General features: G+C 37.1%; 1 protein-coding gene across 1 annotated transcript in view; it reads right to left on the bottom strand.

Moving 5' to 3' along the window:
• si:dkey-12h9.6 (macoilin) overlaps positions 1 to 23,411 on the bottom strand; it is a 69,828-nt gene that overhangs the window by 35,980 nt on the left and 10,437 nt on the right. Inside the window, exons 2-3 of the mRNA XM_039748120.1 lie at positions 17,554 to 17,695; positions 266 to 392 (exon numbers count right to left, since the gene is read on the bottom strand). Of these exons, the coding sequence (XP_039604054.1) occupies positions 266 to 392; positions 17,554 to 17,695 (269 nt within the window). The remainder of the gene's footprint in view (positions 1 to 265; positions 393 to 17,553; positions 17,696 to 23,411) is intronic.

Genomic DNA, 23,411 nt, shown 5'->3' with positions numbered 1-23,411 from the left:
GTTCACAAAATGGACAGATAAATAGATAAAAAATTGATCCATCCATCTATCCATTCATTTTACAACTCACTTATTCAACTCTTAGCAGCACTGAGTAAAATGGGGGCCATTCCTATCAGTCTATTGCAAGGCAGAGTAACACAAAGCCACAATCATTCATACTTGGCTAGTTTCGATAAGGCATTATTTAATTTTTGAATTCACACATACGTAAAACATACATAAAACATTAGATTTTAATTATGCATAGTGCTTATGATCTTACCTGTATGCCATATGTAATTAAACCATACATAGGTGCTGGCAGCAAAGAACAGCCAATCAAGGGGTAAAAAAATTAAACAAAAAACATCCAGAGTGAATGCTGCACATACAAACACCACACAAATAACCTGGAGGAAAACAGCAGAAGAAAACACAATGAATATACAATAAATACAATAAAATATTAAAAGAAGACAATATTCAAAACAACACTTTAAAACATCATAATTTCAACATTCTTCCTTGTGTAGATTTTAATACCGGCAGTGTATAATAGTGAAAATCACTCCTAATTTACCTGTCTACCCATTTTATAAACTCACTGTTCTGAGATTAAGGTGACCTGAGGTAGGGTACCTGGCACAAGTCGGAAGTCAAGACTGGATTTGAGGTCAGTTCATTGCATGGTAATTTCACACCCACACAAGCATCAGTCAGCAACACCGCTGTCACTCAACCTATTGGTAATGGTATGTCTTTCTACTGGGGGATGCCTCAAGGAAACTCAAGAAATACAGGCTGAACATGCTCAGCTAAGGAAGAAACCGGGCTTTAAAGTCTGGTGGGTAGCATACTTAGTCATGACATAATTCTGAAAACAAGTGTGTAAAAAATATATTTTAATAAAACCTATGGATTAATTGCATACTATTTCTGGTGTCTTACTGAAGACTGAATTTGAATAAAATTACAGGCAGGGAAAATGCTCAGCCAAAGGATTTAACTAGTGTTTCATAGGGATCTACTGTAAGTGAGTAGTGTTAATCTGTATTAACAGTAATGATTCACTAAACCTTTACTGTTTAAAAATGCCACCAAGGTATAATAAGGTGGAAAAACATCATTTTTAAAAGATTGGGCAAAATGGGCCAGATTTGAAATATATTAGACAAATTAAATAGGAGACAGGTAATGCGTTTTTGGGATGTCACAAGACTGATAGTTTGTTGCCAAGTGGATACCAAAATTCTGAAAATGTAATGGTGTTGGCTTCTTACAGTATTGGTAGTATGAATGGAAAAGTCTGTACTGCACTTGTACTGCAAGTAGACAAATTATTTTGGAAGGCACAATAATATGTAAGATAAATGTGAATAAAAACTACATATAAAAATGTCCCACAGTAGTGATGACACAGAAATGCATGTTGAAAAGAAAAAAAGCAGAAGTCATGTCTGAAAATGAATGCTTTTGAGGCAGTAGAATTCCTGGAATTTTAATTATAATTAATTAAAAAAAGCCCAAACACACACACATTGAAGCTTTCGTTGTTGTCACTTTTATCTCATTATAAAGTTAGTTTAGAAATGGATTTGTGCATGCTTTGAGAGTGCAGTGACAGGACCGATCAGATGTGAGTTGTAATTGCAACAGAAGTGTAAGAGGAGATAAAATGATAGTGAGACCAATCTCTTTTTAATACAATGTCCTACACAGACCCAACAAAGAAAGAGACGCTTAACGTTCATTCTCTGATTGTGATGAGTACATCTACATTTGTCTGTCCAACATCCATTCATTTTCTAAGCAGCATATACAATAAAGGGTTGCACACAACCATAATTAGGCACATAAGACTGTGGGATGTGGGAGGAAATGCACACTGGCAGTGCAAACAACTGGCTATAACAAGTAAAAGTCGAGGTAAGTTTGAAACAATGTGGCTATTTAGCATGTCTACACTAATGAGAAAATGAGTTTCTCCATTTGTCAATACGAAAATAAAATTCACTTAGTGTTTCAATGCTTCAAAGCAAAAAGTACCTCTCCCTATTGTTACGATACGTTCCATGTTAACAAAAACACATAATGGCCATGATGGGCAAAGCAGCATACTGAATATGAATATGCAAATGCTAAATGTGTCATTTGTTTGGCAAACTAGTGCTCATAAGTATAACCCTAAACTGTGATGAACATAGGAAAAGCACATATGTCACATTTTTGAATGATTACGACTAATTGATAACAGGTAATGTCAGTCCAGTTCATTTTTAAAATTTTTATGCACAGACTAAGCATAAAAGAGAATAATAAAGGTCATATTACAGGTCTGCTGAAATAATGTAACAAGGTAAAACATATTTTTGGACAAATGTAAAAAAAAGGGATAGGTTTGGAAAATTGAAGCACCAGGAGTGACATTTGAAATTTGAATTAATTATACTCATCCGTTTAATATTACTCTTTAGTAAATTCTTAAACAGCTAATGATGCAAATATAAATTTTACCATAGCAAATGTTACACATCTAACAGAGGGATTCCCTGACAAATCAGATTTTAAAAACATGTTATTAATACAGCTTTCAGGAGTTTCGTTAATGAAAATACACAGAATTATCTTAAAATTCACTAATTCAACAGTGCTAATTTAATACTGTTTGAATATTTATTTTTATTATTGATCCTAAGCAGTATTTTTCAGTTACTGGAGAGAAATATATCAGAGAATAAATTTGGAATGTGCGCATAAGATAAATTGGGTAGTTTATCATGATATTATTATTCATAAAGCACATAACAAGACCCAACTAAAATTACAAAATTCCACAAAGTGGTTAGACCATGAAAAACTCACAGAGCTGAGTACTAAAGGGCACAGTGTGCAAAACTTATCCATCCTCTGTTGCATAAAATTCTCAGTTGAGTTCTAAACTGACTCTAGAAGCAACATCAGGACAAGAACTGTGTTACTGAAAGCTTCATAAAATGTCTTTTTTTTGGCCAAGCAGCTTCACACAAGCTTAAGATCATTATGCAAAATGTCAAGCAGGAGCTGGAGTTGTGTAAAGCACATAGTTTGATACTAATGCCCATTGTTTTGTAATGGAATGTTCAACAAGCTCATATAAGTGTGATTTTAAGCTGTCCACAAGCGATTGGCCATATATTATATCAGGAACTCTGAGGTCTCCAGATCATCCATCATAAAAATATGAGATTATTTTTTTACTTAGCCTTCACTACAAACAACATGGGGTAAATATCATATAAAAGAATCATCATTTGTCAGTGGAGCATTCCATTAAAAATTGCTAAATAATTTTTTTTGAAAAGAATGTCAAATTGGAAATGTCAGTGTCACCTGGAGTTTTTCCTGTATTGATTAAATCCTCTAGCATTATGTTTGAAGTTATTTTTTTAATGTGATATTCATTCTACTTATCTATCACACATTTTTTCAGTTCACATTCCTTGTGGATCAGTATGAAGGAATCTGGTAATATTCTGCATAAATATACACAATTCAAGATGTTATTTTAAAATGTTTTTCAAAGCATGTACAAGATATATAACTTGAACATAGATAATGGTGTCCTTAAATGAACATTACTATCCATCCATCCATTTTCTAACCCGCCAAATCCGAATACAGGGTCACGGGGGTCTGCTGAAGCCAATCCCAGCCAACACAGGGCACAAGGCAGGAACCAATCCAGGGCAGGGTGCCAACCCACCGCAGTGAACATTACTACCTAAATATAATGTTGATTGTAATATACAAAACCAGGTGCCTTAATTCATAACATTTTCATGATTTTATTACATTTACAACTGTTATAAGTGAGTGCCTATCCAGTGCCTAGTGGTTGTAAATTAGGAGACACATTTCATTTTGTGGTACATTCATACACAGTCAGCATAGCTTAAATAAGATCCATACATATTCAGTGGTGACACAATCTTTTTTTTTGAAAAGTAACAGAAAAGATGAGTACCTGGAAAATACAGTGGTATGAAAAACTATTTGCCCCCTTCCTGATTTCTTATTCTTTTGCATGTTTGTCACACAAAATGTTTCTGATCATCAAACACATTTAACCATTAGTCAAATATAACACAAGTAAACACAAAATGCAGTTTTTAAATGATGGTTTTATTATTTAGGGAGAAAAAAAATCCAAACCTACATGGCCCTGTGTGAAAAAGTAATTGCCCCCTGAACCTAATAACTGGTTGGGCCACCCTTAGCAACAATAACTGCAATCAAGCGTTTGCGATAACTTGCAATGAGTCTTTTACAGCGCTCTGGAGGAATTTTGGCCCACTTATCTTTGCAGAATTGTTGTAATTCAGCTTTATTTGAGGGGTTTCTAGCATGAACCGCCTTTTTAAGGTCATGCCATAGTATCTCAATTGGATTCAGGTCAGGACTTTGACTAGGCCACTCCAAAGTCTTCATTTTGTTTTTCTTCAGCCATTCAGAGGTGGATTTGCTGGTGTGTTTTGGGTCATTGTCCTGTTGCAGCACCCAAGATCGCTTCAGCTTGAGTTGACGAACAGATGGCCAGACATTCTCCTTCAGGATTTTTTGGTAGACAGTAGAATTCATGGTTCCATCTATCACAGCAAGCCTTCCAGGTCCTGAAGCAGCAAAACAACCCCAGACCATCACACTACCACCACCATATTTTACTGTTGGTATGATGTTCTTTTCTGAAATGCTGTGTTCCTTTTACGCCAGATGTAACGGGACATTTGCCTTCCAAAAGTTCAACTTTTGTCTCATCAGTCCACAAGGTATTTTCCCAAAAGTCTTGGCAATCATTGAGATGTTTCTTAGCAAAATTGAGACGAGCCCTAATGTTCTTTTTGCTTAACAGTGGTTTGTGTCTTGGAAATCTGCCATGCAGGCCGTTTTTGCCCAGTCTCTTTCTTATGGTGGAGTCGTGAACACTGACCTTAATTGAGACAAGTGAGGCCTGCAGTTCTTTAGACGTTGTCCTGGGGTCTTTTGTGACCTCTCGGATGAGTCGTCTCTGCGCTCTTGGGGTAATTTTGGTCGGCCAGCCACTCCTGGGAAGGTTCACCACTGTTCCATGTTTTTGCCATTTGTGGATAATGGCTCTCACTGTGGTTCGCTGGAGTCCCAAAGCTTTAGAAATGGCTTTATAACCTTTACCAGACTGATAGATCTCAATTACTTCTGTTCTCATTTGTTCCTGAATTTCTTTGGATCTTGGCATGATGTCTAGCTTTTGAGGTGCTTTTGGTCTACTTCTCTGTGTCAGGCAGCTCCTATTTAAGTGATTTCTTGATTGAAACAGGTGTGGCAGTAATCGGGCATGGGGGTGGCTACGGAAATTGAATTTAGGTGTGATACACCACAGTTAGGTTATTTTTTAACAAGGGGGCAATTACGTTTTCACACAGGGCCATGTAGGTTTGGATTTTTTTTCTCCCTAAATAATAAAAACCATCATTTAAAAACTGCATTTTGTGTTTACTTGTGTTATATTTGACTAATGGTTAAATGTGTTTGATGATCAGAAACATTTTGTGTGACAAACATGCAAAAGAATAAGAAATCAGGAAGGAGGCAAATAGTTTTTCACACCACTGTACATGTTGAACTCTGAATGAATGAGTAAATTCCAAACACAATTAAATCAAGATATTATTTGAATACTGATCTATTGGACTGTGTAGCATTACTGCTAACCACTGCATCATCAGCCCTATGGGATAATTACATTTTCCTACTTGGATTAAATTACCTAACCTAACAGCCTAACCTAAAACTCTAAATCTTCCAAAATGTGACAGATTACCAGCTTCATATAAATTAAGGCCTTAAAAATGAATATAAGCAAAGGCAAAACTGTCTCGCAAACTGATTTATCTTTTTTGCACTTATCAAATGCAAAAGAATCCATCTATCGTCCTCTTTGGGAGAACCGAAAATGTAAAATTGGTCATCAAAAATCACTTTGAATTTAGAAGAAAACACCTAATTTCAGCTTTGTATAAAGACTGCTTAATGCTGCAGAATGCGGCTCATTTAGCAACTGCTGAAGGGGAGAAAATTTGAGAAAATACAAATGTAGCTATTTTCAAATATAATCTCTTTCTGTCTGAAAATTGATATCAAGTTTTCTTTAACCTGTAGTTTGTCAAAATGAACAATCGGGCTTCTCAGTTTTCAGTTCTTCAATTCACATATCTGGTAAGCCGCTGAGATCTCAGTGTCCAATTTTAAGTTGTCTCCAATTATTTTAGAGAATAGTTCAGCTATGAATTTCACTGGATTTGGACTTTCACAGGTTTCAGGGATACCTTCGATTCTGGTGTTGTTCCTTCTATATCTGTCTTCCAGTGCAGCTAGTTTATCACCGAGTACTTTGCATTTGGATTCTACACCAGTTGCTTTTTTTCAGCAGCAGATATCAATTGTTCAACTTTTTTGCTTGACTTCTTCAAGCCCAGCACCAAGGACTCTAATTTTATTCTGAGACTTACTCATTATTTTCTATATTTTTTCATCAGTTTTTGCTAGAATGTCTTTAAAGCTTGCAGCAAAGTTATTACTTAAATGTGCCTCCTGGTCTTTCATATCCTGAAGCAGCTTGTCTCTTCTGTTGTCAAATTTGTCATTTCTCTTGTGTATATCCTTCTTTATATTCTTTATATCCTTCTTTATGTTGCTCTTAATACCATTTTTATTCCCCTGAGTGTGGTAATCATTACCTTCAGCTCAGACAGTTAATTTCCATCTTCTCTGCACGGATGCAGTGTTGCAAGTCCAGGTGGAGTTGATGGTAGTAGATAATAGCGGGAACAAAGAGGCCATGTTCAGCTCTGATAATCTGACTGAGATCAGCAAATTCTCATTGCCCACCTCACTCACAGTTTTGCTCCCACTTTCACTCTTTACTGGAGTCGATGCTGCAGCATGAGGTCCTATCAGATGTGCTCCTTCGCCTATCTTTTCCAAGTCAGTCTTTGGCAGTCTGTATTGTGAGCTTGAGACAGGTTTACACTTTGATGAAGCTTTAGATGCCTTTTTCTTCTTTTTCTGAACTCTTGGTCTGTAGGTCATGCTTTAAATAAACATCGATACACCTGCATTAAATCCTCTCGAGATAGAAAAAGTTAAAAAAAAAATTAAACAAACACTGCTGCTGGCAGAGCGCTGTCCTAGATGTCCATCTCTCACAATGGACAAAACCAAACTAAGTGCTAAAAAGACTGATCCCAACATCACTTAAAACATGATCATGAATCTTATTGTGTCTTGGTAATTAATGCAAAGAAGATTCTGCTTGCAACTTGGTCTATTTGTAATGCAACATTTGGGGACACTTTTTTTAAGATTTTGTTTTCTTTTCAGTTAAAATATTGAAATTTATTGTTTTATATATATATGTAACTAGTTACAGTGTTATTAGACTTTTTTTGTTTTGCTTAAGAGGACTGTTTAACATCATACCCTAGGTTTATTGCATCTGGACTGTACTATCATCTCAATTTTGATTTTTGCTAGAACCACTGCTGGTGTTTTGTTTTGTTTTGGACATGTTCAGTCTCTGTCAGAGGACTGGGACTTTGCAAAGTGTGGTCTAGCCTCACTTGGGGAGGCAAAATGGGGGATGACTGGGGGGTGGAGAGAACAAGTTAACTTCTTATTTTTTCTTTCTACTGTAATTGCCAACTTGATAATAAGCTCCATAGTCACAATATGAAATTGAGGTTAAATCTATTATATTAAACAACAGACTACTTTAACTTAAGTTTGCACATTGTCCTCAAAAGGTCAGAAGCAGTGTCTCTATGACCAGCGAACTTTGTGAGCTGGAATGTCAAAAGTCTCAATCATGATCAACAGGGAAAAAAGTATTTTCCCATCTAACAGGTCTAAATGCCAAAGTAGTATTTTTACAGGAGACTTATTTAATAAGTAAGGACCAGTTTTGGTTGCAAAGAGATTGGATTGGATAAATCTTTCATTCTAGCTATACAAAGAAAACTATGGGTATGGGAATCTTAATTCACAAAACAGTCCCATTTGTAGTATCAGACATAGTATCTGATTCTGAAGGGTGATATTTTATGGTGATGGGTAATTTATTTCAATCTGTAATTTTGATAAATATCTATGCACCTAATGTGGATGATAGAGATGCCATCTGAAATATATTTGCATCTATTCCTAATGTGAACACTCACATTATTATGTGATCAAATTATAATGGTTGGAGACTTTGTTGTTTAAATCCAGCCATGGATCAGTCTTCAACTACAGTGGCAATAACATCTAACACTGCAAAAATAATCACACCATTTGTAATGGAGCAGAACTTTTCAGACCCAAGGAGATTTTTAAATTCAAACTCAAGAGAATATTCCTTTTTCTCACCAGTACATCACAGTTAGACAAGAACAGATTATTTCTTAATTGATAATAATTTATTGCCCTCTATCAAATCTTGCAAGTATGACGCTATTGTTATCTCCAACCACGCCCCTCTGATCTAGGAAATGGAACAGCTCGTTTTTAAACTGCAACATCAATACTATGAACACAAAGAGAAGGCTAATAAACTCATACCTCAACAAATCCCCAAGCAGGAAGTTTGAACCTCAATAACAGAAATTACAGATCGAGATAAAATCATTGACCATCAAAATATAATCCACACATTTAGAGAGTACTATAAGTCCTTATATCCTACCCAGTTTAAAGATGGTAACACACAATCTAATGAGTTTTTTGATTCATTACAAATACCATAGTTAGATACTATTGGTGCAGAGAAATGCGTTAAAACGCTAACACTCTCGGAATTACTAGATGCTAGAAACTCACTCCAGTGTGGGAAAGCAACAGGCTCTGATAGATAACCAGTGGAATTTTATAAAACACTTTCAAATAGGTTAGCTCCACTACTATAAGCAATGTTTATAGAAGCTAGAGACAACACAATCCTACCTCAAACTTTACGCCAAGCATTAATTACCGTCTTTCCAAAGAAAAATAAGGATTTATTACAATGTGTATCATACAGACCAGTTTCACTTCTGAATAATGATGTTAAGATACTCCTCAAAGATCTAGCTAGAAGGACTGAGAAATTGCTTCCCTCTGTAATATCACAAGACCAAACCAGATTTATTAACGGTAGGCACTTAGCTTCTAATCTTTGACATTTGTTTAATGTAATATACTCATCCATAAAATCCAACACACCAGAGATGTTATCTTTGGACACAGAAAAAGCATTTGAAATGCACCACATTGCACAAATCTGTGATGACCCAGATATATGTGCATGGATCAAACTGCTCTATACCAGTCCAGAATCCTCCATTCTTATTAGGAACATTATTTCAAACTAGAACATAGTATTCGAAAAGGATGCCCACTATCATCTCAATTGCCATTGAGCCACTGACCATTCACATTCAAAATGTATCAGAGATGAAAAGGATTACCAGGGAATGTCTAGAACAGAAAATATCACTATATGCAGATGATACAGTACTGTATATACAGTATCAGACCCACAAACTTCGATACCAGCAGTTCTCAATGGACTAGCAGAATTTCAAAAGATATCTGGGCTAAAAATTAATTTGAATAAAGGTGTGCTTTTTCTACTGAATTCTCTAGCACACAATATTAGACTGGACACCTTCCAATTTATTTTAGCAGATCAGTACCTAGGGGTAAATATCACAAGTAACTATAAAAGAAAAATTTGAATATTTGGTTATCTGCATGGAAAAAATTAAACAAGATGTGAACAGATCGTCTGAACGCCATCTTACATTAGTAGGGAAAATCAACTGTCAAGATTAACCCCAGCTTCCATCATTCCCAAGCTTCTATTTCTGTTTCAGAGCATCTCCATATAGATTAACAAATTGTTCTTTAAGAAATTAGATTCAATTATAACCTCATTCATTTGGAATTTGAAGCATCCACTCATGCAAAAGGTGACTCTACAATGACCTAAAGCAGAAAGGGGCATGGTGCTACCTAACTTTCAATGTTAATACTGGCCGGCAAATATACAAGCATTAAAGACCTTGAACATTGACACAGATAGATGAATATACGCAAGCCTGGTCTGTAGCAGAAATAAAATCTTGCTGTACTTCTTTATATGCCCTACTTTGTGCCCCAGTAAATAAAATTATCATCAATATATTGTTAATTCAATTGTCCATCGATCACTTAGAATATGGAACCAATGTAGGAAGCACTTTAAGACAGAGAAGCTCTTATCTGTGGCACCTCTACATGATAAACACTTTTCTATCCTCTCAAACCTACACAGTATTTAATGTTTGGAAAACGTTAAGGATTAAAAACACTTAGAAATTTGTATATAAATAATGCCTGACCATCTTATGAACAATTACACTTCAAAAAAACTTCCCAGAAGTGTAATTTTCCCGGTACTTTCAAATCAGAAACTTTGCTAAAAGCAACCTACCCAAGTTTCCTCGACTTCCACCTATTTCTATTCCAGGGGCAATACATATAAATCTTGAAGACTGAGGCAGCATCTTAACAACACATTAAAACATGTTAAAGTCTCTTCCTTTTATAAGACCCTAGGGTACATCTCTGAAAAGGAATGGAAGGCAGCCATACATAGAATACACTGTATTTCCATATGCGCAAAGCATTCAATCAACAAACTTGAAATCTTTTATCGATTACATTTATCTTGTTTAAAATTGTCCAATATGTATGCAGGCCAAAATTCATCCTGTGAACATTGCAATTTAGCTCCAGCCACACCTGGCCACATGTTTTCGGCATGCACCAAATTAACATCTCTCTGGACAAAAATTTTTGAATACCTGTCAGACAGCCTTGGTGTCACAAATATTCCTAACCCATTAAGAGCTGTATTTGGTGTACTTTCAGATGGGCTTAAAGTGGAGAAGAACAAATTGACTGTAATTGTCTAAACCATAATACTAGCACGTAGACTTATGTTGCTCAACTGGAAGACTACCAGGCCACCTCTTATAAGTCAGTGAATAAATGATGTTCTATACTATTTGAAACTGGAAAAAACGAAACTCTCACTTAGAGGACCTGTTCAAAACTTTTTAAAATATGGCAAAATCTAATTAAGCAGCATTCAAAGACGTGCAGGTTAAGTGGATTGGTGATACTACATTGGCCCTAGTGCAGGAGTCTCCAACTCCAGTCCTGGCGGGCTGCAGTGGCTGCAGCTTTTCATTCTAAACCTTTTCCTAATCAACAAGCAATTTTTACTGCTAATTAACTCCTTTTCCCTTCATTTTAATAGCCCTGTGTTAAGGATTCAGTCCTCTGAATTGATCTTCTTCTTCATTAGATGGCAGACAAACAGAAATGAGATGTAAAACAAGCCAACAGATGACCAGCTAAATTGGAACATCAAACTCTGGTCAATTTCACTCCAACCAAGTTTCTTAATGAGAAGCCAATTCTTGCTGTTAATTAAAGCTGTTATTGAATATCATGACTTGTTTCTGCTCTCATTCTGCCACAGTAGATTGTTGATTTTCTGTTTTTTCTTAGACCACCATCAAAATGTTTTGGTGACCTGAGCAGAACCAACATGACCGAGACCTTCACCTTTCTTTATTTTCAGGTTAGCTGGTCATGTGGTGGCTTGTTTTGTGTCTCATTATTGTTTGGCTTCTTATTAAGGAAAAATAAACAACTAAGGGGTCTGAGTCATGTCAATTAAAACTAAGGAAAAGCAATTTACTCAGCAGCAATAACAGCTCACTAATTAAGAATGAAAACCTGCAGCCACTGTGGCCCACCAGGACTGCAGTTGGACACCCCTGCCCTAGTATGTGGTTGGAGTGTGTGTGTGTGTTCAGCCTGCAATGGACTGGCACTCTGTCCAGGGTTTGTTCCTGCATTGCGTCCTGTGCTAGCAGGGATAGGCTCCGACACACCCTGTTCAGGACTAAGCGGGTTAGAAATTGACATGACATGACAAACAAACAGGAAAATGTAATGAAGGGTCAAGTGGCCATTTGGCTGAGGACTCCAGGACTGTGACTTTGTTTTTGACTTTCTCTTTTACAATTTTAATCTCCACCATTGTCAACAGGCCATAGCAGATCAAATATTTTATAGAGAGATATTGTTGGTTTCCATTTATGCTTAATCGAACCATCCTTAGTTTCTATATGTTTTAAAAAATATAGAATTATACAGTCAGGTTCAAAACTATTTCCTCTGTACGCCACCACAATGGATTTGAAATTAAGCAATCATTAGTGTAGACTTTCATCTTTAATTTAATGTGTTTACCATAAATATTGTATTAGCCAATTAGGAATGACAGCCGTTTTTATCCAACCCATTTTCTTGGGGTTCAAAAAGATATTCAGCATTTGTCATAGTCAAGAATTTACATTCAGTGCCTGAAATCTCAGATGGTTTCTATTTGATTTTGCTACGGGTCTTTTTTGCTGCATTCACTTTTCTGACACATGGGGTAGAACAGCACCAATAAAGGCTTCTTTCAAAGTTTTATTGGTAATATGTGACTTTAAAGTACCTGATGCCCAGTGTCTAAAACTGCCCCAAAAACTACTGACCTCTGTTACACCAAGCTGGACAAACAGTTGAACGGATGGATGAGCTTAAAATTTCATATAAGTTAGAGAAAATACTAGACTGTCACTGCAGACTAAAATATTTGTTGATGCTTCTATATTGCTTAGATCAGCAAAAAAATGGCTAAAAAGAAAGGTGGAATATATATAAATACTGCAAAACACCCACTGTTCATGTTAATATGCTGTAAAGCCCTTAGAAAGCAAGTGATACTGAATTTATTTCGTTGGTTTATGCTTTTTGACATTCCAGTAAAACACAAGAAAATTAACTGACTTTGTGAGCCATTACCCTGAGCCATATATTGCCCTAATATTAGCATACATTAATCTTTACCACAATTAGGTCAATCATAAGTCAAAAATGTCTCTTTACAAAAGAACAGTATCAGCACTTCAAGCAAGTGCAATAAAGAGCACCACATACATCAGTATACTGTAAGAAGTGAGCTATAAATATGCCTTTGTGTTCCAAAAAAAAGATTACACTATCATACCCTCAACCTTTAGACACTAACACCTCAAAATATAAATGTGCTTCTAATATTACAGCACTCTAAATAAAAGAATGAATAAATCCAATAAAAAAAATGATACATGTAAACAACACAGATGATGGCATTATCAAGAAAATCAATAAATGAGTCTGCACATGCTGCTTTTTTGTTATTCTGTTAGTTTCAGATAGAACAGTATAGAGGGTAACAGAAAAAGATTACCTGGATTCCAACACTTATTATTCCAAGGTACTGTTTCAGAAAATCCGAAACATGCAACAATGTGTTTTTTTTTTTTTAGTTTTCACACATTTTCATGGTCACCTTCTTGAACAATGACAGTGCTGAATAGATGTTGATGAGTGTTACTATTTTCACTAAGGTATCACATTAAGTCTCCGACTCTAGTAAGTGAGATGGCACCTCTTTAGCCTTACTGATCATACATTGTCAGACAAATCTAGTGGACAAGAATAAAGTTCAGCAGCGCCACAGCTCGTAGTTATAAAAGGTGACCATGTTGAGACTTATTATATTAGATTTTATAAAATTTGGTAAATTTTCTAAAAGTGATCATTTAGATTTGCAATATTACTTTAATGAAAATTTTGAAAACCTAGCCATCATTTTCAGTGACTATGTATATGAATTATATATTACTTCATTAAGGAAGGATACAAAGGCTTATTTATTACTATTCCTATTTACATAGTACACATTTTGTAAAATCGGGAGTTGCAGTGGTAGAGCTGATGCCTTACAGTAAGAATGTGAGTATATGCATCCTGGGTCATTCTTGCGTGGTGTTGGAATATTCTCCCCATGTCTGCGCGGGTTTCCTCTGGGTGCCACAGTCCAAAGACATGCAGGTTAAGTGGACTGGCAATACCACATTGGCCCAAGTATGTAGTTGGAGTGTGTGTGCTCACCTTACAATGGATTGGCACCCTGTCCAGGGTTTGTTCCTGCGTTACGCCCTGTGCTAGCTAAGATAGGCTCCAGAACCCCCCAGTGACCCTGTTCAGGACTAAGCAGGTTAGAAAATGACATGATGTGATTTTTGTAAAATGTTACAAACAAACAGGAAAATGTAAACAAGGGATAGGCAGCCATTGTGAAGGACAGCCGGGTCCCATGCCAGGCAGGGACGCCCCTGCTGCTTATGTTCCGGGGGAGCCACCATGGGCAGTCCAATATCTCCCTCGGGACGCTTGGTGGCGGCCTCCCTGGCTGACGGTGATTCCCCAACCACCCGCAGGGCTCCAAGGGAGATGGAGTCTTCCACAGCTTGGTTAGGGCCCAGGGTGGCTGCTAAGGGGGGCTGTATGCTTCCAACAGCCCGGCTGGACGAGTCTTCAGCCCCACCCGGAAGTGCAATTAGGACCAGGTGGTCAATCACCTGGAAAGCTACCGGGTGGGCTATAAAAGGGCCCAGCCACCACCACTCGATGAGCCAGAGTTGGGAGGAAGGAGACGAAGCTTGAGAAGGAGTGGTGGTCAAGGAAGAAAGGTGGTTTTGCTGTGTGTTGGACTGGTGTTTTGTGGGACTGTGTATTGCCTGTGGGTCATGGGAAAGATGTGCGTTCAAAAATAAAAGTCTTTGTACTTTTTATATGTGCCTCTGTGTCCATCTGTGTCGGGTCAGGCTTCGTTGCACCATTTAGCGGAAGTCTCCAGGACTGTGAGTCTGTTTTTGACTTTCTTTTTTACAATTTTAATCTCCACCATAAACAGGCTGTAGCTGATCGGGTCAAGGCTTTATAGCCCGACCCGCATAGAATAGGCAGAGGCACGTGTTCACACTCAAAGGTTTTATTTCAGCGTGACAGTCTTCCCTCCAGGCACCAAACCAAGCACCAAACCAACACAAAACTGCTCCACCACTCCTCCCAGGCAAGATTCTGGCCTCGATTGCTTGCCCCACCCGGAAGTGATCCAGGTGCCTGACCAGCTGGTCTTTTACCTCCGGGTGGGGCAAGTGTGGTGGCTGGAATCTGCCACCCTAGCGGCCACCCCATCTCCCAGGCTGTGGTGGACTCCATGTCCCATGGAGCCACGGGGAGATTGAGGAGGAATCCAGTGCCAGGGAGACTGCCCCAAGCGCCCGGGAGGTATTGCAAAGTCCATGAAATGCATCAGAGCGCCCGGCCGGGCATTGGGGTCTATGGATAAATATTGTTGGGGTCCATTTATGCTTAATCAGCTCCTACCTTTTTCTCTGTATGTTTTTAAAATATGAAATTATACAGTCATACAGCCATTTTTCTTCATAGCCTCTCATTTCCAGGGGCTCAAAAGTATGTGGATACTTGACTGACATGCTGTTCCATAGCCAGCTGGCAGCAATTCCCTCATTTTTTCATTAACTATTAAGTAAGTAAAAGATCTGGACTTAATTCCAAGTGTGGAATTTGCATTTGGAACTGGCAATGTGAACTCTCAATATGAGGTCCAAAGAGCTGCCCATGCAAGTACAAACAATCCATCATTAGGCTGAGAAAACAAAACACAATTTTTAGAGAGATAACAGAAACATGACAAGTCGTCAAATCAATCATCCATCCATCCACTATTCAACCCGCCATATTCCAACCACAGGGGTCTGCTGGAGCCAATCCCAGCCAACACAGGGCACAAGGCAGGAAACACACACGGGACAATTTAGAATCGCCAATCCACCTAACCTGCATGTCTTTGGACTGCGGGAGGAAACCCACACAGACACGGGGAGAACATGCAAACTCCATGCAGGGAGAACCTGGGAAGCAACCCAGGTCTCCTAACTGCGAGGCAGCAGCACTACCACTGTGCCACCGTGCCACCCCAAATCAATCATATGGCATATTATTTAAAAAAAAAAAGAAACACACTAGTGAACTAAGCAACACCAGAAAGTCTGGAAAACCACAGAAGACAACTATGCTGGATTATTGCAGAATTCTGTACTTGGTGAAGAAGAACCCTTTTGCAACATTTAGCCAAATCAAGAACACTCTCCTGGAGGTAGATCTATCACTGCCAAAGTCCACAATCAAGAGAAGACTTCATAAAAGCAAAGACAGAGGGTTTACTAAAAGGTGCTAACCACAGGTAAATCTCAAGTATAAGGACAGATTAGACCTTGACAGAAAACATTTTTTAAAAGCCTGTCCAATTTTCTTTTGACAAAGGAAAGTAAGATCAATATATACCAGAATGTTGGAAAGAAAATAGTATGGAGAAGAGAAGAAACGGTTCATGATCCGATGAATACCACATCATCTGTGAAACATGGTGGGACAATGTTATGGCATGATCATGCAAAAGGTCAGTCACTAGTGTTTATTGATGATATGACTGCTGGCAGAAGTAGCAGAATGATTTCTGAAGTGTACTGGGCTATATTATCTGCTCAGATTCAGCCAAATGCTACAAAACTGATAGGATGACACTTCACATGAACAATGAGCCAAAACATGCTGTGAGAGCAAAGCAAAAAGTGCTTTTCATCGCAAAGAAGTGGAATAGTCTTCAATGGCTAAGTCAATCCACTGACCTCAACCCAAATGAATATGAATTTCACTTTCCGAAGACAAAACTGATGGCAGAAAGTCCAATGAACAAGCAGCAACTGAAGATAGCTGTTGTAAAGGCCTGGCAAAGTATTACATTGGATCACATATTTGCATGTGCACTCTTACTTTTGCTTGTTTTTGGATTTCTTTTTCACCTGAGTGTTTTTAGTTTATTATAATGCATGGGAAAGGTGCTACTGTATATAAGTAAAATGTATTATTATTATTGTTATTATTATTGTTGTTGTTGTCTGTTGTTGTGTATTCTTGTCAATTTCTGGAGGACTTGCAGAATAACACTACCATTGTATTGTATTGCATTACATATGACAATAATGTTGACGTTGAAGTTGACTGTAAAGGGGTTTCAACCAAATATTGAAATGCTCATTATATTTATGATTATATTAGTTTGTCCAAATACTTCGAGCCTCTGAAAATAGGAGGGCCAAGTATATAAATGTCTTTCTTTTCTAAACAGCTCATACAATATTTTTGTTAAATTAAAGCTGAAAGTCTATACTTCAATCACATCTTCATTGGTTTGTTTCAAATCTACTGTGGTGGTGTATAGAGTCAAAATTATGAAAATTGTGTCACTGTCCAAATACTTATGGACCTGACTGTATGTGTACCAGTTCTGTATTTAGTACTTAGTTCTGTATAATCAATATCTGTATTTTAACTGAGCATTTTTCACAGTGCCTTGTGCCTGCATGTTAAAAGTGCTATACAAAAAATAAGTTTTATTGCAGCTATTAAAATGCATCAAATGGAAAACATTAGCAATTGACATGCTTCATTTTACCCCACTTTTAACTTCACTCTTTTTTTCTCATATTTGACATAATTTTAAAATAAAATCACTCTTACCAGGCCATGGCAATGGAAAAAGGTGTAAACACTCCCAAAGAAAAGCCAACATGGCCAAAGATATTCAAATCGAAACTCTAATATGAAGTCTGCCATTAAGATCACAATCCAGATGATCATAAACTTCAGGAATGCAAAAGCACTACAAAATGAGAAAAAGGTAGATTAGACTGATGCAGTGTTTATACTGAAAAACAAGAAACAACTTAAGAGAAAAAATGAACAATAAAGAGAAAAAATATCAATCTTTAATCCGCGGGTACTCTACCTGTTTTTCAGGTAGCTAATTGTGGCATACAAATTGATTAGAAGAAAATGTTAAGAACTGACAAAGTGAGAACAGTGAGTTAACATCTGTAATGATGCACCTGTCTTTGCTGCCATATGTATCAAGAACCTACGACTCCAGTGAGGAATTGTTCATTGCAAAATACTAAATAGGTTAAATATAGTTCTCCCTAAGATAAGCACTGCATGTATACACAAAGATCAATGTATCTGAATGCTGAGGGGAAACTGAAATCATAATAAAAACAGAATAGATTTGCTTCAAATGTAATCCACACTGAAGAATCATGTGTACAATTGTTGGGTCCAGGATTATTTTTATATGATAATATCATGATGTATAGCACCCACCCCCGAACCCAAATTACTTTTTGCATTTAAATTATAGAGGTATCTATTTTAACATTACGAATACACTTTTCAATGGACATTTGGGTAACTGAAAAAGTTCTGGGATTTAAATATTTGCATGCATGTACTTACCCAGAGCATAGGATAGCAGAATACATTATTATGACATCAGCTTAATATTGATTCCAACAATTTAACCATATTTAGGCATTTTCATTAAGAATAGAAATATTTTTAACTAACCACAAAAAATATGATCACATTCTTAATGCTTTTATCATACTCTTGTGTAATGGTTTTTGCTGTGTAAAAACTTTTTAAACTATCTTTAGGTATGATTACTTACAGTATATACAGATGTTACCAAGCAGCTAAATCCTTGATTCAGGCAAAAATATTCTGTTTTTTTTTTTTTAATTCATATTAATGTATATTTAAAATTCGGATAACAGGATGTGCACATATAAATTTTGCACAGAAGCTTTTCAGCTCATAATATAAAGCTTTTTAAGCAATGAATTTGAAATCCAATTTTACCTAGAATAACACAGAAAAATATACTTTTGGTTACTGGCAGTAACAAAGTTTTGATTTGGTGAAAACAAAAAGATTCCCAATATAAAAACTAACAAATTTATGGAAAAATCATAATAAATAACATTCCAATTCTACATACTGTATCTTTAATGGCTTTAGAAGCATAATCTCTGAAAATCTAACAGAACTGCAAAACAAGCATTGCTTATCCAACTTCTTTTACAGTGTGACACTGAGGAATAAAGTAAAGATGAATAGAAAGATGGTAAAGAATTGGCATATCAAAATCCATGTTGCTTAACTGTATGTTATGGGATTATTAAAGCAGTTAATCCCAACATGCAACAGCCACTAATATGTCAATAAATTTCTGAAGGAAAAAAACTCTAAAAACTTCTGCCGAGTTTAGAACCTTGGTCAAGTAAATGGTTTATGTTTTAATCATATAAAATATGTTCATTAATAAGAAACTGGATGCACTATATCACTACAACCCCTCTTAAGCGGTGATACAATGGGATACATGTAACAGTTGTTTTTTTTTTACCTCCTCTTTGCTCGATCAGCTGCTAGCTTGCTGCTGCTGTGGTGCCATGTGATCTGCATTTCGTGCGACGCTTCAAATGTTTAAAAGCCTGTACAGCACCTGAATATTCAATCTCTTTTCGCTGTTCCATTATTTCAACGAGTAGTATTTTCAGTTTGTTTGCCCTAATGCAATCTTTACTCTCATTTTTTGAGACTTTTGAATTTTCCTACTTGTTTTATCTGTAACTTGCTCTGCATGTGTATAATGGGACTTGCTTCCAAAGGTTGTATGATGTGACTTGTCTGTCTCTCATCAAAAGATCATGTCATGTCGCAGGAAAAAAAAAGATTTTTTTTATAATATAATAAAAGTTCACCCAGATTGCTTACAAATAATAGTGTTTGGGGTAGTATTTACTAGGCCAATATATACTTAAACAGAATCATATCCCACTCTGCCCTAGAGATGTCTTAGGTGCAGAATGTAACAGCATCAGATTGCAATATACCATTTAAGGAAATTGTATTTCTTCAATGGGAGAGGGTTAAAAGAGATGAAGAAAGCAGTGCAAAATGCCATGCCAGATGTCATAACCTTTAGTTTGTAGTGTCTCTCACCTCCACTTTATCTGTGTCTTTCTCTCAGGTGCATTTCTTCCAGTCAGTAAACTGCCACATATTTCATTTGTTCTTGGCCTGAACAGATCACATGGATTTCTTCTGTAGTAAAAGGCCATATCAAAAAGCCAGTGACCATGTTGTCGTCTCCCAGCCATAGGACACGCTGGGGCTCTATTTTCTAGCTGAACTACATCATGGGCCAGACTATAAGGAAGCATCCTGTCCAGCAATATTCTACTGAACAACTCTGTCAAAATTTGTAACAATAAAGAGTTTGAGGATGACCCTTCAAGTACTAACATGTCCTGGTGGTGCACCTGCTCACATATCACAGAGAATAAATACAAACTGGGAACTCCTTTTTTCCCTAAAAGCAAGACTAAATATCTGAATATAGACTGTATAGTTCATCATAACTGGGCCAACAAACATACAAACCCTGAAACAATTGCCAGCCAACATTACCTTTTACATGGAACACAGGAAGCCTTATTAATGAACAAATCAACAGTTTCTAGTTAATTAATCCCCTACTTATCATAGCTACAGGCTGTAGTGAGAAATTCTCAAAAACAGAATCATGTATTAAAATGAGCTTTTGTTCATTTCAGTGGAACACTATCTGAGCAATCTCACAGCCTTAAATTGTATCCATTATTTTTATGCATTAGTACTGTATTGTCAAAAGTTCTTCAAATACTTAGTGGACAGGCTATTGAACTGCACATCACTAGGGCTGTTTGAGACAGAATGTACTTTGAGACCTGCAATCTCTCTCTCTCTCTCTCTCTATCTCTCTCTCTCTCTCTCTATATATATATATATATATATATATATATATATATATATATATATATATATATATATATATATACATATATATATATATATATATATATATTGTCAGGATGCCAGGGGCGACCCTGCTGTGCCTGAAGGAACGAAAGAGGGTCTACGCCGCCCTGGATCACGTGGGGGCCGCCATCCTGGTTGCTTTGGGGGCCACGGGTAGAGGGCTTGGAAGCCCAGTCCTGTAGGGGCCCATGGTCACCGCCAGGGGGCGCCCCAATGCCTTGGGAAGCCTGGACCTCAGCCCTTCCGCCACACCAGGAAGTGCTGGGGGGAAGAGAAGCAAGGACACCCGGAGAGCTTCCGGAAGAACAGCCGGCACTTCCGCCACACTGGGGCGTGTCAGCGGGAGATTGCCGGGGAGCACCTGGAGCACATCCAGGTGCGGATAAAAGGGGCCGCCTCCCTTCGTTCGAGGCTGGAGTCGGGTGGAGGCAGGAGAAGAGAGAGTAGAGGCGGCCCGAAGAAAGGTGTTGTGTGGCCAGGACTTTGGGGGGGTTTGTGTGCACATAAGACTTGTAAATATTTGTAAATAAAAGTGTAGTGGTGGAAAAAGAACAAAGTCTGCCTGTCTGTGTCTGGGCCACGTCCACTATATATATATATATATATATATATATAAATTGCTAAGGTCTGTTCCTTTATCAAGCAATTACTTGTGAACTATGATCTTAGTCTTGAATGAAAGCTTATTACCAGATATACAGCGGTAAATAAAAGAATATGAGGTAGTGGCAACATCAGCAAATTGACCTGTGCTTGTGGATTTATTATGGCAAAGTGATCGTCAGACAAATTAACATGGCGGAAAGAAAAAGAAAACCAGTGAGCATTATGCAAATCACAGAGGCCAGTGACATGATGAACAATACCTTAATAGAAAGAAGACGAAAAGCTGTGACATCTGTTGAGTGTCAAGTGTGGGATACAGAATACAAGAACAAGACACATATAGAAATGCTTGTGATCATTAAAGTTGTGTTCAGAATTCATAATGAAGTGTGTGTTCTTTTGGTGGAGAGTTTACTGTTTATATATCTAGCCATCTGTTGTGTCATACAACCAGTTCCATAATGCAAAAGGCAACTTTCTTTACCTTCTTTTGGGTAACGTTGAACTTAGCATAAACTTAGAAATAAGTGACACTGCTGTGATCATTCTGTGTCAGATCTGCATCATTGAATATGCTGAAGGAGAAGATCTGTTGCATTTAATAAGACCACATTTGGGTCATCTATTAACCCAGAATTAGTATATGAAATAAAAAACAAACTAATCCTTTGCCCTAAGAGCAATGACTGCTTTGAAACACATCATATGTGAAGTAATGGAAGGCGATGAACAGATGTTCTTCAGTACTGTTAATATTACTTCTGAAAATGCCAATGAGCAACTTAACTTCCCTATTGAATTCAGTAACTCTTTAAAACCTTTAGGACTGCCACCTCACAAGATTACTCGTAAAAGAGGAACAATTGCCATGGTTCTTAGAAACCTAATTGCAATAAATAATCAAATAATTGCATGGAGCTGGACAGTGTGACATCTATGGCAGAGCGACGGGTGCTGAGTAGGCTTCTGTCAATCATAGAGAATCCACTGCATCCACTAAACAGTGTCATCACCAGACAGAGGAGCAGCTTCAGCAACAGACTGCTGTCACTGTCCTGCTCCACTGACAGACTGAGGAGATCGTTCCTCCCCCACACTATGCGACTCTTCAATCCCACCCTTGGGGGGTAAACAGTAACATTATACAATGTTATTGTCTGTTATACTTGCCTTGCACTCTTGGCTTTGCATTTTTTGACTTTCACTGCATTTTTATCACTATTTAATTAATATTGTTTTTATCAGTGTGCTGCTTCTGGAGTATGTGAATTTCCCCTTAGGGATTAATAAAGTATCTATCTATCTATCTATCTATCTATCTATCTATCTATCTATCTATCTATCTATCTATCTATCTATCTATCTATCTATCTATCTATCTATCTATCTATCTATCTATCTATCTATCTATCTATCTATCTAAAGGAATAGTCAGTGGCACAAAATGTGTGGTAACAAATCTCCTTCAATATGTAATTGAAATTGAGGTCATCACAGGATCTTTTATTGGCAAAAAGATTTTTTTTACCTCACATGGATCTGTCTACTGAGGACCAAACACTTTTTTTTTTAAAATAAAAGGAGACCATATGACCATATGACCAGTCTTTGCGATTTCCATTAATAAAGCTGAAGGACATTCAACAAAAAAACTTTTTTTTTGGAGTTGCCGGTTTTTTGCTTTATAAGAGCCACCACAAGTAATAAAATACATTACAACATTTAAAAGCTTAGAAAGTTCAATTATTGCTTATCTGTCAATACGTTTTGATTTCTCTTTTATTTTCAGAACGGAAATCACAGTGTTTTACAAGTGGAACAAAAAATACTGGCAACTTATACCTTGTAAAACATATACCCTGTTCTTCCATTCCCTGTTCTTCCATTATTATTTTACAGTTGTATGACGCCTTTATCCAAGGTGAATCTCAAAGTCAGGTTGCAACTGTGTACTGATATGTTTTACAGTTGGAGCACAGACGGGTTAAGGAACTTCCTCAAACTGCTACAGTTAGGGAAACCTATGACAACTGAACAGGTAACATTGGAGCTTAAATTCCAAATCCTTTAAA

This window comes from Polypterus senegalus, chromosome 3, assembly GCF_016835505.1.
Source record: "Polypterus senegalus isolate Bchr_013 chromosome 3, ASM1683550v1, whole genome shotgun sequence".
NCBI classification, from domain to species: domain Eukaryota; kingdom Metazoa; phylum Chordata; class Cladistia; order Polypteriformes; family Polypteridae; genus Polypterus; species Polypterus senegalus.
Note: the sequence above shows the minus strand (reverse complement) of the source record. Positions and strands in the feature narration are given on the sequence as shown.